At 39.1% G+C, this 12617-nt stretch overlaps 1 protein-coding gene across 6 annotated transcripts in view; it reads left to right on the top strand.

Annotated features, from left to right (window-relative positions):
- Positions 1-12617, top strand: part of NSD3 (nuclear receptor binding SET domain protein 3) — a 52520-nt gene that overhangs the window by 14294 nt on the left and 25609 nt on the right. For all 6 annotated transcript variants that reach the window (XM_040618146.1, XM_040618144.1, XM_040618148.1 and 3 more), the window contains 6 exons: positions 3057-3125; positions 3554-3713; positions 4138-4292; positions 5111-5614; positions 6452-6578; positions 10575-10675. In XM_040618146.1, the coding sequence (XP_040474080.1) occupies positions 3057-3125; positions 3554-3713; positions 4138-4292; positions 5111-5614; positions 6452-6578; positions 10575-10675 (1116 nt within the window). The remainder of the gene's footprint in view (positions 1-3056; positions 3126-3553; positions 3714-4137; positions 4293-5110; positions 5615-6451; positions 6579-10574; positions 10676-12617) is intronic.

The raw sequence follows: 12617 nt of genomic DNA, 5'->3' as shown, positions 1-12617 counted from the left end.
ATTGATGTCTATTACTGTTTCTGTCCAAATTTTGTAACACGGTTGTACATACACAGGGTGTGTAAATGTAAGTGGTGTTTTAACTGAGATTCTGGGAAGTAGAGACACAAATTACTGGTCTTTGGTACTCTCAGCTGGTTGGTTTTTTTCTTCAGTTTATTAAGCCACTTCATTACTAGTGTTTCCTTTTCTCTTGCTTATTCCTGCCAACTCTGTGATACTGGTTTCTGTATTTCCCAGTTTGAGGGGAATGGGTAGCAGATCAGCATGGTTAGTGTCGGGGATGGGGAAGGTGCTGTATGAGGCCAGGTCAGAAATTGTCCAGCTCAGGCTGGGCTGTTACACTGTATAGCTGAGTTTTTTTGCAGGTTCCTGTGAAACCCTGTGATACTTGCTGCTCTTGGTAGGTATGGGAGAAGATCCTGTCCTGTAGGGATCAGGACTCTGATCAAAGTTCCTATGTTTGATGTAGTAGTGATGTTGTTATTTTTGGTGGAAGACATGCTAACTTCATGTATGCACCCCTCATCATGAATATCCACAAGTTTTAGAACTGTGCTATCTCCCTTCTGGTAAGTGGACCTCTTCCAGAGATCAGGTTGGTGATGTATCAAGATTTTGGGCTTCTGTAATATTTGATTACCATAGTTGATTCTATTGAAGCTCAGTAAGATCTTAATAAACATTGTAATCCAAACTTGAAATGGATTATCCAATTAAAATACGAGCCATTCATAACTGCATTTGTACGTAATTTTCTTGATCTCAGAAATGCTGTTTGAAGCTGATTTCAAGTGGCTGTAGCAGCCGGCGTGTCTGCCTGGCAGCCTGCTACCAGGAGGCAGTTACAATGGGAAGATCCCCCAGTGGCATCTCCCTCAGACTCACCTTACACCTGCATGGAGAGGTGGAAAAGAGGGGTCAGTTCTCACTGTCAGCTCTCTGCTGAATGCCTCTGCTGCTCGGATGTTGTTCATCCACTGGTCCTTTGCTCGCTGCTGTAATTATTTGTCCCCCAAGTTTCATGTAAAACAAACCTCAGTGAATTTGGCTCTTTCAGAGTTCACCTAAAGACATGGTCTTTTATCCGGGCTTTCTGGCCTCTTCTCCAGACATCTGTCACGCCCACATCAGGCTGTCAGTTTTGCCATACCATTTTGTCCTCCCTCTTAGCAGGGGCTCCGATTCTACTCTTGAAGCTTCAGCTGTGCCTGTTGCTCTGTTTGATTGGTGTTACCTGGTTATCATGAGAACATAACCTTCTGTCTTCTCCCATGTGCTGCCTTTCCCAGATTGAACTAAAACCTTTCCTCTGAAATTCCGGGTTCCTAGTTGTAAGCGTCATCCAGAATTCACCAGAAATCTTGTTCTTGCTTTTGTCTTCTTTGTAGCTTCCATTTCCCTTTCAAAAGGTGTTGTTGCAATAAAATCTTTCATGTTATTCACCCGTGTTTCAGACAGCAGATCACTATGACATGAACAGGATTTTGTGCTAGTGGTTTTTGTTACAAGTTACACAGTGTAGTCTGTTTCATTCTCCCGCCGTTTGGCTTTCCGCTGCATGATTTCATCTTCACGTGCGTTCATCATGTACACTTTTGTCATCTTTAGCATTAATGGTATGAGACTTGTAGCTTAGGATCATCTTAGTAGGAGCAAACAAAACTTCTGATACGACTGTAATTGTTTACACTTTTATGCTCGGCATGGAAATTTGAAAGTAAGGTGATCTGCAGTTGTTTCTTCATTCTGATGCTGTAATCTCTATGGAAACTCACAGACTGGGGGGGGGATGTTCATACTTGAAAGGCTGGTTTGAAATGAAAATGTTCTGAAAACATTGTTTAACTCTAAGCCCTCGATACTTGTTTTGAGAAAAAGCTACTCTGCTTCTTAGTTGTATTCTGCGAGGAGCTGGAAGTTTGCAATCAGCTTGGCTCTCCTGGCAGAGGTGAAGTTTCCACTAACTCACTGTAGCAAAAGCAAGGCAGGAGTCATTGCTGCGCTTTCTGATGTACCAGGGAGGGATGACTTCTGCCCAGCAAGTATCAATATGATTGGTCTTCAATGATTATTTTCTACAGACAACTCTAAATGAGACACTGACCTGAATTGTTCTGGGTGACGTTTACATGTGGGTTTCTTAGTTTCTCTGAGCTGAAGCATGCAGTATTGGCTAATGTGGGGTCTTTGTTTTAAAGGGACTAGGTATAATTTGGATTAACATCATTATTATTTTCTCACTGCATGTGTCATGACTCCTCTTTTTGCTGCTGTTTGAGTCCTTTGACTACTGACTTCTCCTCTGTTACAGTAAAAGCAAATGTCTGGTCTCTGCCTCATTAGATAGATCAGGGCCCAGCTCTTATCTTCTTGGCTGCTGTCATCACATTCCCTATCATGGCCACTCCACAAGTGGTGTTAGCTTCTGTTCCGTGGTGTTCCCTCTTCTGTCAAAACCTTTTCCTGTCCTACTCTGCCAGAGCAGGCTGTGTGCATGCCTCAGCCTGGTTTATAAATGCACTATAGGCTTTATGTTGTTGGCTTCTGATCCTTTAAATATATTTGTCAACTGTATGCGATTTAACATCTAATTTACAATTTTCATACCATATATTTAATATGATTCTTGTAATGTCGTTTTTAAAAATAACTGGTATACAATGAGACTTATCATGTCACTATGGATATCCTTCATATGTTCTTCTCTGTTTCTTTGAAGTAGTATATTAGTTTAGGAGGAAAATTATTTGGGTTTACTGTCCCTGAGTGTATGTTCTCCTATCATCTGTTATAGGAAAACATTGTTGTGTGTAGGTGTGATGGTAATGTAAATAGTGCAGGGGAAAAAAAGGTATTTTCTGATTGTGATGCTACTATGTTTTGAGTTGGGCATAAGGAGTCACCCTAGCTGTGTTTTCTGGGTTCATGGTTGCCTTTCTCAGAATTAGTTTTTTTCTGCCTGGTTTCATTATAAGCTTTTTTTGGTTTACTGTCCCCTTACCTTGTTTGTGTTTGTTTTCCTTTTTTTCTCTTCATTGTTACCCATTTCCTAGAGACCAAATGAGAGGCTTAGCATGCTGTCGGAAAGACCAAGAGAAGATACAGTGTTGGAGGAAACCCCGGTTAGTACATATGTTAACTAAGACTTTTTAAACTTCTAACGTGATAACTAATTTATTAGATGAATCAGTTACCATTTCTTTGAAAATCTTGTTAATCCTTACTGTGTCAAAACATCTTTTGTTGTACTGTCTGTATTGCTTTGTTTTATCCCAAAAGCAACATTCTTCATCAACTTATGAAGCAGAAACTTTTTTGGGGTGGGGGTTGCTGTTGTGCGTCTTGGTTTGTCAGTAACTGTCTTGTGTAAATCCTAGCTGTGTGTAACTCCTTTTTGTCATGTTTCTGAGAAATGTTTCCCTTGCGTTAGATTATCAAACCTCAGGGATACCTGAGAGAAAAATATCATGTCCTTGTGGATAGTGTGTGCATCTCTAAGTGTGCTAAATTGTCTTCTGTGGCTTGAAGCTTCCATTTGTTTTCTTTGTAGGTCCAGCAGTTCTTGCCTTCTCTTCCAACACAAGTCACCCATGACATCAAGTTTCAGGTTGGCGATCTGGTTTGGTCCAAGGTGGGAACATACCCGTGGTGGCCTTGCATGGTTTCATGTGATCCACAGCTTGATGTTCATACCAAAATTAATACAAGAGGTAAGGGAGGAAGATCTTTGCCAGAGTGTATCAGGTCTCTGTAGCTCCTTTATTAAAGATATCTTATCTTTGAATTCCCTTTGTGGGATGAGTTCTGCTTGTGTGTATGCTAAGCAGGACTATTACTGAAATGTGTAAAACTAGTACCTATTAAATGACCTCTACAGATGAGCCTGTGTGAACTAGGCTTGTGCACAGATGCTCCTCTTAAGTCAGTGTATTTACAAGAAGACACTGATAAGCATGAGAGTGTTCAGTGCGGGCAAAGTATACTTATCTTCCCATTTTAAACTGTTCTAAATCTAGGCCTGTCTTGTTTCTAAAATTCCACTTGCGGGAACTGAATGATTTGGAGGAGGAAAGCATAAGCTCAACAAGAAAAGCGATGTTGATAAAAACGCTGACTAGAATTTTTCATTTTCAGGTGCCCGTGAATACCATGTTCAGTTTTTTAGCAACCAGCCAGAGAGGGCGTGGGTGCACGAGAAGCGGGTTCGAGAGTACAAAGGACACAAACAGTATGAACAGTTATTGGCCGAGGCTGCCAAGCAAGCCAGCAACCACTCTGAGAAACAGAAGGTATGATGGATCACTAATTGTGTAGAGGGTTATCAGCAGTGCCTGTGTAAGTAGAACTTTCACAGGGCATTTCTGAAACTCTGTAGTACTTTACCCTGTAAAAGGTTGTCTGCATTTCACTGGCAGAAGTGTTTTCACAGAGATAATGAAAATGTTTCCATACTCTTAGGACTTTTATGGGAAGAGGCTAATAGCTGAACCTACTTTGTTGGCTGTTCGTGCCAGTATTCATCCTGGGCATTGGAAATAATTTCACATCTGTATATAATTATTAAAATGAAAACAGTACCTATGTGTTCACTATTAACCTGTTCTTTGGAAAAATACAGTTTGTAAAGGATGTTCTTCCAGCTCCTGATACTAGTGGATATTTTCCTTTCCGTTGTGTTGGAAAGGAAGTAGTAGCTACAGGAATTACTTACTGTGTAGATGGACTACTTCAGTCAATATTTTTGCTAATCAAACTATTGATGTAGAAGGAAAAGAGTGTTTGTAGAAAAATAAGGAGATTTGAAAAAGGATGAATTATGTGTCCAGTAACAAATTACAGGCTTGAATGCTGCCTGTTACTGTCTTTAGCGAAGTCTTAACTTAGGGCAGACACTTTTTTAATTGTGGTGGTCATAAGGTCCAGCTTGAGTGCCTGCTTGTACTCTGAGCAGGGGATTCACTGTCCATCTTCCAAAAAATACCCCGTAAATGGAGAGCAAACTTCAATCTGCTGCCTGAGAGATTTAAAGAACCCTCGGGATTGCATTTGAAGTGCTATATGTGGCAAAATCTTCACTGTAATTAGCTGCTTGTCTTTGTTCCTTAAGATTCGCAAACCAAGGCCACAAAGGGAGCGTGCTCAGTGGGATATTGGCATTGCCCATGCTGAGAAAGCATTGAAAATGACTCGGGAAGAAAGGATAGAACAATACACCTTCATTTATATAGACAAAGAGCCAGAGGAGGTTTTGTCAAAAGCCAAAAAGACTGCTGCTTCTAAATCGGAGACCAAGAAGAACCGACGACCGAAGCCAGCGTTGAACACCCAGCCAGAACATGCCAACGTGGTAGCAGCATCACCCTCAAATGCTGAGGTGCGAAGACAAAGCCAACGGCGGCTGTCAAGTGTGGAAGAAGAGGAGCCACCTCCTGTGAAAATTGCATGGAAAACAGCTGCAGCTAGAAAATCCTTACCAGCTTCAATAACCATGCATAACTTGGATCTTCAAAAATGTAACATGTCTCCAGTTGTTAAAATTGAACAGGTTTTTGCCCTTCAGAATGCTGCTGGGGATGGAAAACTCATCGATCAGTTTGTTTATTCCACTAAGGTATGTACTTTCTGTAGCAACTCGATTTTGTTCATAAATTATCTGAAGTCTGTCTTACTGTGGAACTTAAAGTTGTATCCACCAAGCTTTCACAGTACATGGTCCTTTCATTGACAAGGTTAAATCGTAACAAAAGACTGATGTGACAACAGAGTCTTTCAGTGCACTGAACTCTTAATTTCAGCGCATCCAAAAGTCTCTGGCAGTAGCTGTTTTTACTGGTGGCAGAGGATCTCCGTACAGATGGTCACATTTTTGCTCATACTGCATTCAAAATAGTAAAGCTGCTGAATTCCAGCTTCTTAGTTTAAATAATCCAGAAGTTCTCTGTAAATCTTAAAACCAGTGGATTTGTGGGAAACTCGAGATGACAAAAGCTATTAATAGTGCACTAAAAAGTAACAACTACGTTTTGTGTAACAGACTTTTAAAATGAGTTCTGCCTCCTAGCTTCCTTCAGGTGCACAGCAGCCTCTCACAGTCAGTGTAAGGAAAAGGTTTAGGACTATTTCTCTGCCTCCTCCTTCTGCCTCTCTGCCTGGAGGGTACTTATTCCATCCTAAGCATTGTAGCAAAGGTAATGTTTAGTAAAGTCACTGGAATTTCTTTTTTTTTTTTCTTTTTTTTTTTTCTTCCTTGTGTGTAAGGGGAGATTGAGAGGGGTGGAAAGTTCTGCAGAGAAGCAGGTCAGTAGTAGGTATCATTATGTGTATGTATTGCACTGAAGAGCGTTGAATGTTTCTTTTCTGAGATTTAGGGGTAGATCAATATGCCCATTAAGAACAACATGCATATAAATAGGTTAAGACCATCTTATCTTTTTTTTTTCTTTTTAAGGGAGTTGGTAACAAAACAGAAATAAGCGTCAAAGGACAAGAGAAACTTAATTCTTCATCAAATCAGAGAAATGAAAAAGCAGTGGTGCAAAATACATCCTCTCCTGAAACAACTTCTGGGTCAACAGGTAGGCAAAATTGCAGAATCCTTGTCTGAACTTCAGCAAGCTAGCATTTAAATTCAAGTACCAAAACAGACATTTTCTCATTAGTTAAAAATGATTGTTTACATCTTCTGTTTACGTAATAGTTGTAACTAGCATGGCTAATAGAACACATGATGAGCCCAGATGCTTGAGAGGCACAGGATGTCTTTGGGATTAGCTGGTTTGGCCTCTGAACTTTTAGCGTCTGCAACTTACAGTGTCTAAGTCAACAGATTAGAAGGATGGATGCCTTGTGGAGAGCAGATGGCAAGTTGGTTTAGAAGGCAACATAGTGGATGTGTGTTAGCAGAGTATTGTAATGGCTTTTGGCACCGAATGTAAAATACAACAGCTGGGATCAAAGGAAGAGAATCTGGATGTGGCATAGTTCCGTAAGGAATGGCTCTGGATCAGGATGGGTGCTTTCCTAGACTTTGTTGTTGAGTTCCTGCATGACCTTTGTAAAGGTTAGTGATTTTTTTTTTTTTTTTTTAAAGAAAACTGCTTCAACAAACTCCATCAGCAAAATGAGATCATGTTTGCCTTCTGAAGGCATTTTAGGGGCCTCATCATAAAGCACTAAGTTTTGAAGTATCATGTCTGAGGGAGAAGAGCCACTGAAGCAAATAACGGAGCTTGAGACTGAAAAAAGAAAGCCTGGAACAAGCTATTTGAAGTTTAATTTGTAGTACAGTAGTAAAGAAGAATGCAGCAGATAAATGGGATGAGTGCTTTCTAGACTTGGCACAGAAAAACAATTATTTTTTTTCATCTTTTGATTTTTGAGAAATAGCTAATGGGAATCCTTTGAAAGGGATTGAGCTTTTTTCCCACCAGCAGAAATTTGTCTGCAGTGTGTCCCCTCATTATCCTCAAGAGGAGGCAGATACCCTTTGAAAGGATAGAGGTTCCTGAAAAGAAGACAGTTTTCAGTCATTCTAAACCAAGAGCTTTTCAAGTTCCTCCAGTCCTTACAGTGACTTTTGGTTTTCAGCCACAGATTTTGTACAGGCCATTAGCTATTGCATGTTTGTTACTCTGCTTGTAATCATATCCTTGGTATAGTCTCAAACATACTTAACTTTGCATTGGGTATGTAAAAGTAAATCTTAGGTTGCAGCAGAACACCTTGATTTTCTCTTGCAGTAGCATGTACAAATAAATGCTCATGGTATGGAAGCAAAAAAAGATGGAAGGCTTATTACAGTACACATGCTAAAAAAAACCTCTTTTCTTCTCGAGGGAAAAAAAATCTCTTAATGTTGCCAAGTGTCACTTCTGCTTTAACTATCAGTCTGGTTGGTTGTTTCTCCCTTTCCAAACATAAAATAAATGAGTCTCCAAGTCAGAAACCTCAGTGCCCAATATGTGTGAGGTCACTGTCCTCTGCAAACACACTTGAGTTTCTGTACATGTGTAGTTTTTAGGTGGGCTGTTTTATATGCACTATTTTATGGACTGTATTTGGGGACTTTACAACACAGGCTGAGTGCTCTGGATATTCTGGTGCAAGTGGGGTTTCCTCTGCTGCTGTTGACAGTGGTTCTGCTTTCCAGTTTTAGTTGCTGTAGCTACTTCAGGTTTTTTTGAGCAGTTGCTACTTGAATTGCCTTGCAGCAGGAGAGGTGGTCGTTGTTTTGTTTCTCTCACCTGGGAACTAAAGGCTTCACCTTCACAATGGCTCTTCAGCTGTAGGGGGGGTGAGAATTCTGAGCCTCTCTTTTTTCATTTTCTTAGGTTTTTTGGATACGTAAAACTCCACCTGATAACACCCTATAGAGTGCATGAGCTTTACTACAGTATACACTCCAAACAGTCACTTTCAAAGCCATTTCCAAAGTCCAGACAGTTATTGGTCCCCTCTCATGGAACATAACTGCGAAGTGCTTTTTTCAAATTTAAGGTCACCGGAACTTCAGAATACCTTTACGGTAAAGTATTTTACAGAATGACTCTGGGAGTCCTTATTAATAACCTGCAGTTAGATATACAGAATTCCATAATGCTGGGAAAATAATTCTGTAACTTGAAATCTGATAATAAGAGAACAACTATGAGAATTCATAGTGCCTCTGGTCTCCACATACAGCTGAAAACAGGGTTAACCTGACCTGACCGGGCCAGTAGAGAGGTAGATTGCTGGTCCGAAATCTGTCCTGAAGCTCTGGATCAAAATATGCATGAAGACGGGATAGGAGCATTGTGGAGGTGATGCACTGGATCCTTGGAGAGCGGGAAGAGGAAAAAGTGCCCGTTGCATTGGATCACTGTTGCTTTCAGCCCATATTAGATGCGCTGATTCTGGAGGTTTCTCCCCTGATACAGGGTCTGCATCTTATTTCCTTTACTACAGTGGGGCAGCACAGGGAGAAAATACATTATTGATTAAATTAACTGTTTGGTCACACTTGCTCAAATTTACTTTAAGGTGCTTCAGAGTATTTTGGCCGAACGCAAAGGTGACAAAAGATGGCCCCTGGTGTGTGTGTGCCTCAAAGGGTGTAGCTTATTGGAACCGAAAGTTACACGTGTGCTAACATGAGGGATGTTGCGCTGAGTTATTACTGTCTGACTTAATAATAACTCATTGCTATTATTAATTAGTTAATATGCTGTAAACCCATTTTCCTCCTTGAAGAAAAAACAGTTAAGTTTTGTCCCCTCAAGAATGCAGTTATTATAAAACGACAACTTTTTCAACTGGGAAGTTTAGTTACTGAGATATTCCTGAGCCATGCAACCTTGATAGAAATGCTTATCTGATTAATCAAGATTAATTTTTTTTGTCTACTCCCCACCCCCCGGAGTCCTTTTGAAAGGCTTTCTTTCAGTATCTGATTACAGCCTGCCTGTCTTTTTAGATACTTTACCTCCTAACAAGAAGATGCAGGTTTACAACTTCTAACAGCGTATCTGTCTGGCATAGTAAGCTAATTCCCAGTCCCAAGAATTTGCATTTTGCTTGGAAGAACACAAAGTATTTTATATTCACGTCATCTTTACTTGAAACACCCAAAACCAAAAAACAAGAATAATGCTTCACAACAGATAGTTGTAAATCTTCAAATTCCAGTTTTCCGTCAGTACAGCTCTAGGTGTGTACTTTGTTTCAAAAGTTGCACATGGTGTTAAGTGTTGTGTACATGTTTCTCAATATGCTCTTTTTGGAGATACTATAGCATAGAAAGGCCTTCTGATTTTGCCAGCTTCAGTTGTCAAAAACCCAGTAGCTCCTACTTCGTCTCTTGAAATGTCATAATAACCTTCGTTAATCTGAGTTTGTTCTCCATGGTAGTATTTTCAAACACTTGTTTTTCACTTTCATTAATTATAATAACACGTCACGATCACTGCTTCTGTTGTGCTGAGTTTTTCTTCACCTCTCAAAATCTTTACTTGAGCATTCACATTTTGTATCGGTGGCCTGTGTTACAGCATGGATTTTGCTTTTAAGTTTTTTGTGCTAGCCAGTTCTGATAGAAGGCCATATCCCCTGCAGAGCAGGGGCACAGAACCGGTGTGTGGAGTGAAAACTTGGAAGCTGTGTTTTGCATCTTAAATTTCTAGCTTGTTTTAGTTCAAGAAGTTGATTGTGGATACCTTCCCATAAACACCAAAGATGGACTGTTTGGTTAAAAATTAACCAAAGTGAAGACTGTGCCCTAGAGGTGTGTTACGAAAATCTGTTTGTCCTAAACTGGATTCCAGCTCTTTGTTTTGCTCTGTTACTGGTGTCTTTTTTTTTTTTTTCTTCTTTTTTTTTTCTGAAGCTGATCTCTTTGTCAATGGAATCAGAACATGTTGTCTGCAACCACAGCACCAGTTGGCAAATAGCTTGGAACTGAATTTAAAAATAAAACATTCAAAAGAGGAAAAAGTCTTGGTTTCGTTACTTTATCTGTTAATTTGGTGGTGAACATCTTGCTGTACCTCAGAAATACAAGGAATTGTATAATGGAAACCTTTTTCCTTCTTCAGGTTCTGTAGAAAAGAAGCAACAGAGAAGATCGATTCGAACCCGCTCAGAGTCTGAGAAATCCACTGAAGTTGTGCCAAAGAAGAAGATCAAAAAGGAGCAGGTTGGCTTCCTCCATGTAGAGAGTTAAAATATATTGTATTCATAAATGTTGTGGCTTATATTGGTGCCTTTTTATTTTTCTCCATTTTTTCCCCATCGGGTTTCGTTTTGGACTATCCTTCATGAAATCCCCTTGTCAATACCATTGCTGTGACTCTGCTACTGGCATCTTCACAGTATCAGTCAGGCTATGGAAAATGGGAACTCAATGATGCAAGACTCCTAATGAACCTGCCATGTTTACTTTGAGATTTCTGTTATGAGCAAAATGATTTTGTTTCAGTAATTTCTATTTGATGGAATTGCCACCAGGTTCCTTCCTTTTGCTCTTGATTTAGCTGCTGGTTTGTGTTGAGGTTTTGTTTTTCAAATGAAGTTAGACTGATTAATCTGACCACTTTTGAAAATGGACTTTAAGAATGATTTAATTTAAAGATGAATAGTCAGACTCATGTTGGCAGACATCAGCAAAACAGATCTTCTGGGCTATACTTTTTTTTTCCTTAAGTAGATCTAACATGTACAGGGCATTCCTTTAATCTGGATGTCAGACAGACAAATGTTGTTGCTTTAAAAAAAGTTATAAAAATTCTACATGGAAATGAGTAGGAAAGTTCAGTGGATGGACATTAATATTAAAAACTGAATACACGTCTTTTAACAAGTTTGTCAAAGTTGTTGGTTCTTTTCCTTACATGGTTGATTCTCTCTCTTCAAGGGCCTCTCCACTTGAATTTTTTGTATAAAATGTTTCATAGCATAGCTTTTACCAGTGAGAGTTTTTAAAAAGGGACAGTCAGGCTAATGATTTATATGGGAAGGGGGAAAATTGTTTTTTATCTCTTCTACTTTAATTTATTCTTTGCCCTTTATGCTTTGTTTTGCACTTCATTCACTTCAGAGATTGAAAGTGGACCCAGTTGCGCGCTTTTTTTTTCATATTTTTCTTTTGATGCCATAGTATTTACATGTGTGTTCAGCAGAAAAATGCTCTAGATCTAGAAAGTTTCTTGCTGAAGCTTTAAAGCAACTTGTTGGACACAAGATCTCTGACATAGTCCCTTAAGCCTCTTGTCATGAGGTGTTGCAGCCTCCCTATTTTCAAATGAGTTATTTTATGTTTGTAAATGTTTCCTAATTTAACAAAGGTATAAGAACCAACAATATGAACTTCATGGATCCCAGTTAGCTTTGCTTGCTTATATTATCTAGCTAACTAAGACTATGAACATTAAAGTGCTTTTCTCAGGAAAAGTATATGACTAAAATTTAAACACAGATGCACTGTAATGCGCATAACCTTGAATGTATTAAGTTATATTAAAAAAAAAAACAACTTACTAACTTCTTACAATTATGCAACAATATTTGTTACCCAAAGTCAAGTTTTCTTGCAACTGATTCCCAAATTAGTCTGCAACAACTTGGTATAAAATTATAACTGGAACAAGTACAGTTAATGGGAAAAACAAAATGTTAATGCTACTGTTACAGTGACTAGTGGAGAAATAAAAGTGATTGTTTAGATTTTATATTTGTATTACGAAATGTATCCTATATAAATCCTTCTATTGTATGTTTTTACCTATTGTACAACAAAATAAAATATTTTTTAAAAAAATTATAGAATAATCCTTAAATATTTACTAAATGTGTTTCTACATGCATATGTAACCACATTGTAAAGCAATAACTTGTAATTCTTAACCTTAAAAACAGGATATTAGGCAACAACATTCTTCTAGAATTATTATACAGTCGCCAAATTCTCTCGTGTTACATGCACATTGGCAGAACAGTTTCTAAACTTACCCTTCTGATACACGATCGAGAACTTGGAAGCGCTTTTGCAAGATTGTAAACTTGTCTGCTTAAGTGTGTACTGACATTGAGTTTCCAGCTGTATAGAGCTCTGCAATGCTGTGTGCCAAGTCCGGCTCGCC

This window comes from Falco naumanni, chromosome 19, assembly GCF_017639655.2.
Source record: "Falco naumanni isolate bFalNau1 chromosome 19, bFalNau1.pat, whole genome shotgun sequence".
In the NCBI taxonomy this organism is placed as follows: domain Eukaryota; kingdom Metazoa; phylum Chordata; class Aves; order Falconiformes; family Falconidae; genus Falco; species Falco naumanni.
Note: the sequence above shows the minus strand (reverse complement) of the source record. Positions and strands in the feature narration are given on the sequence as shown.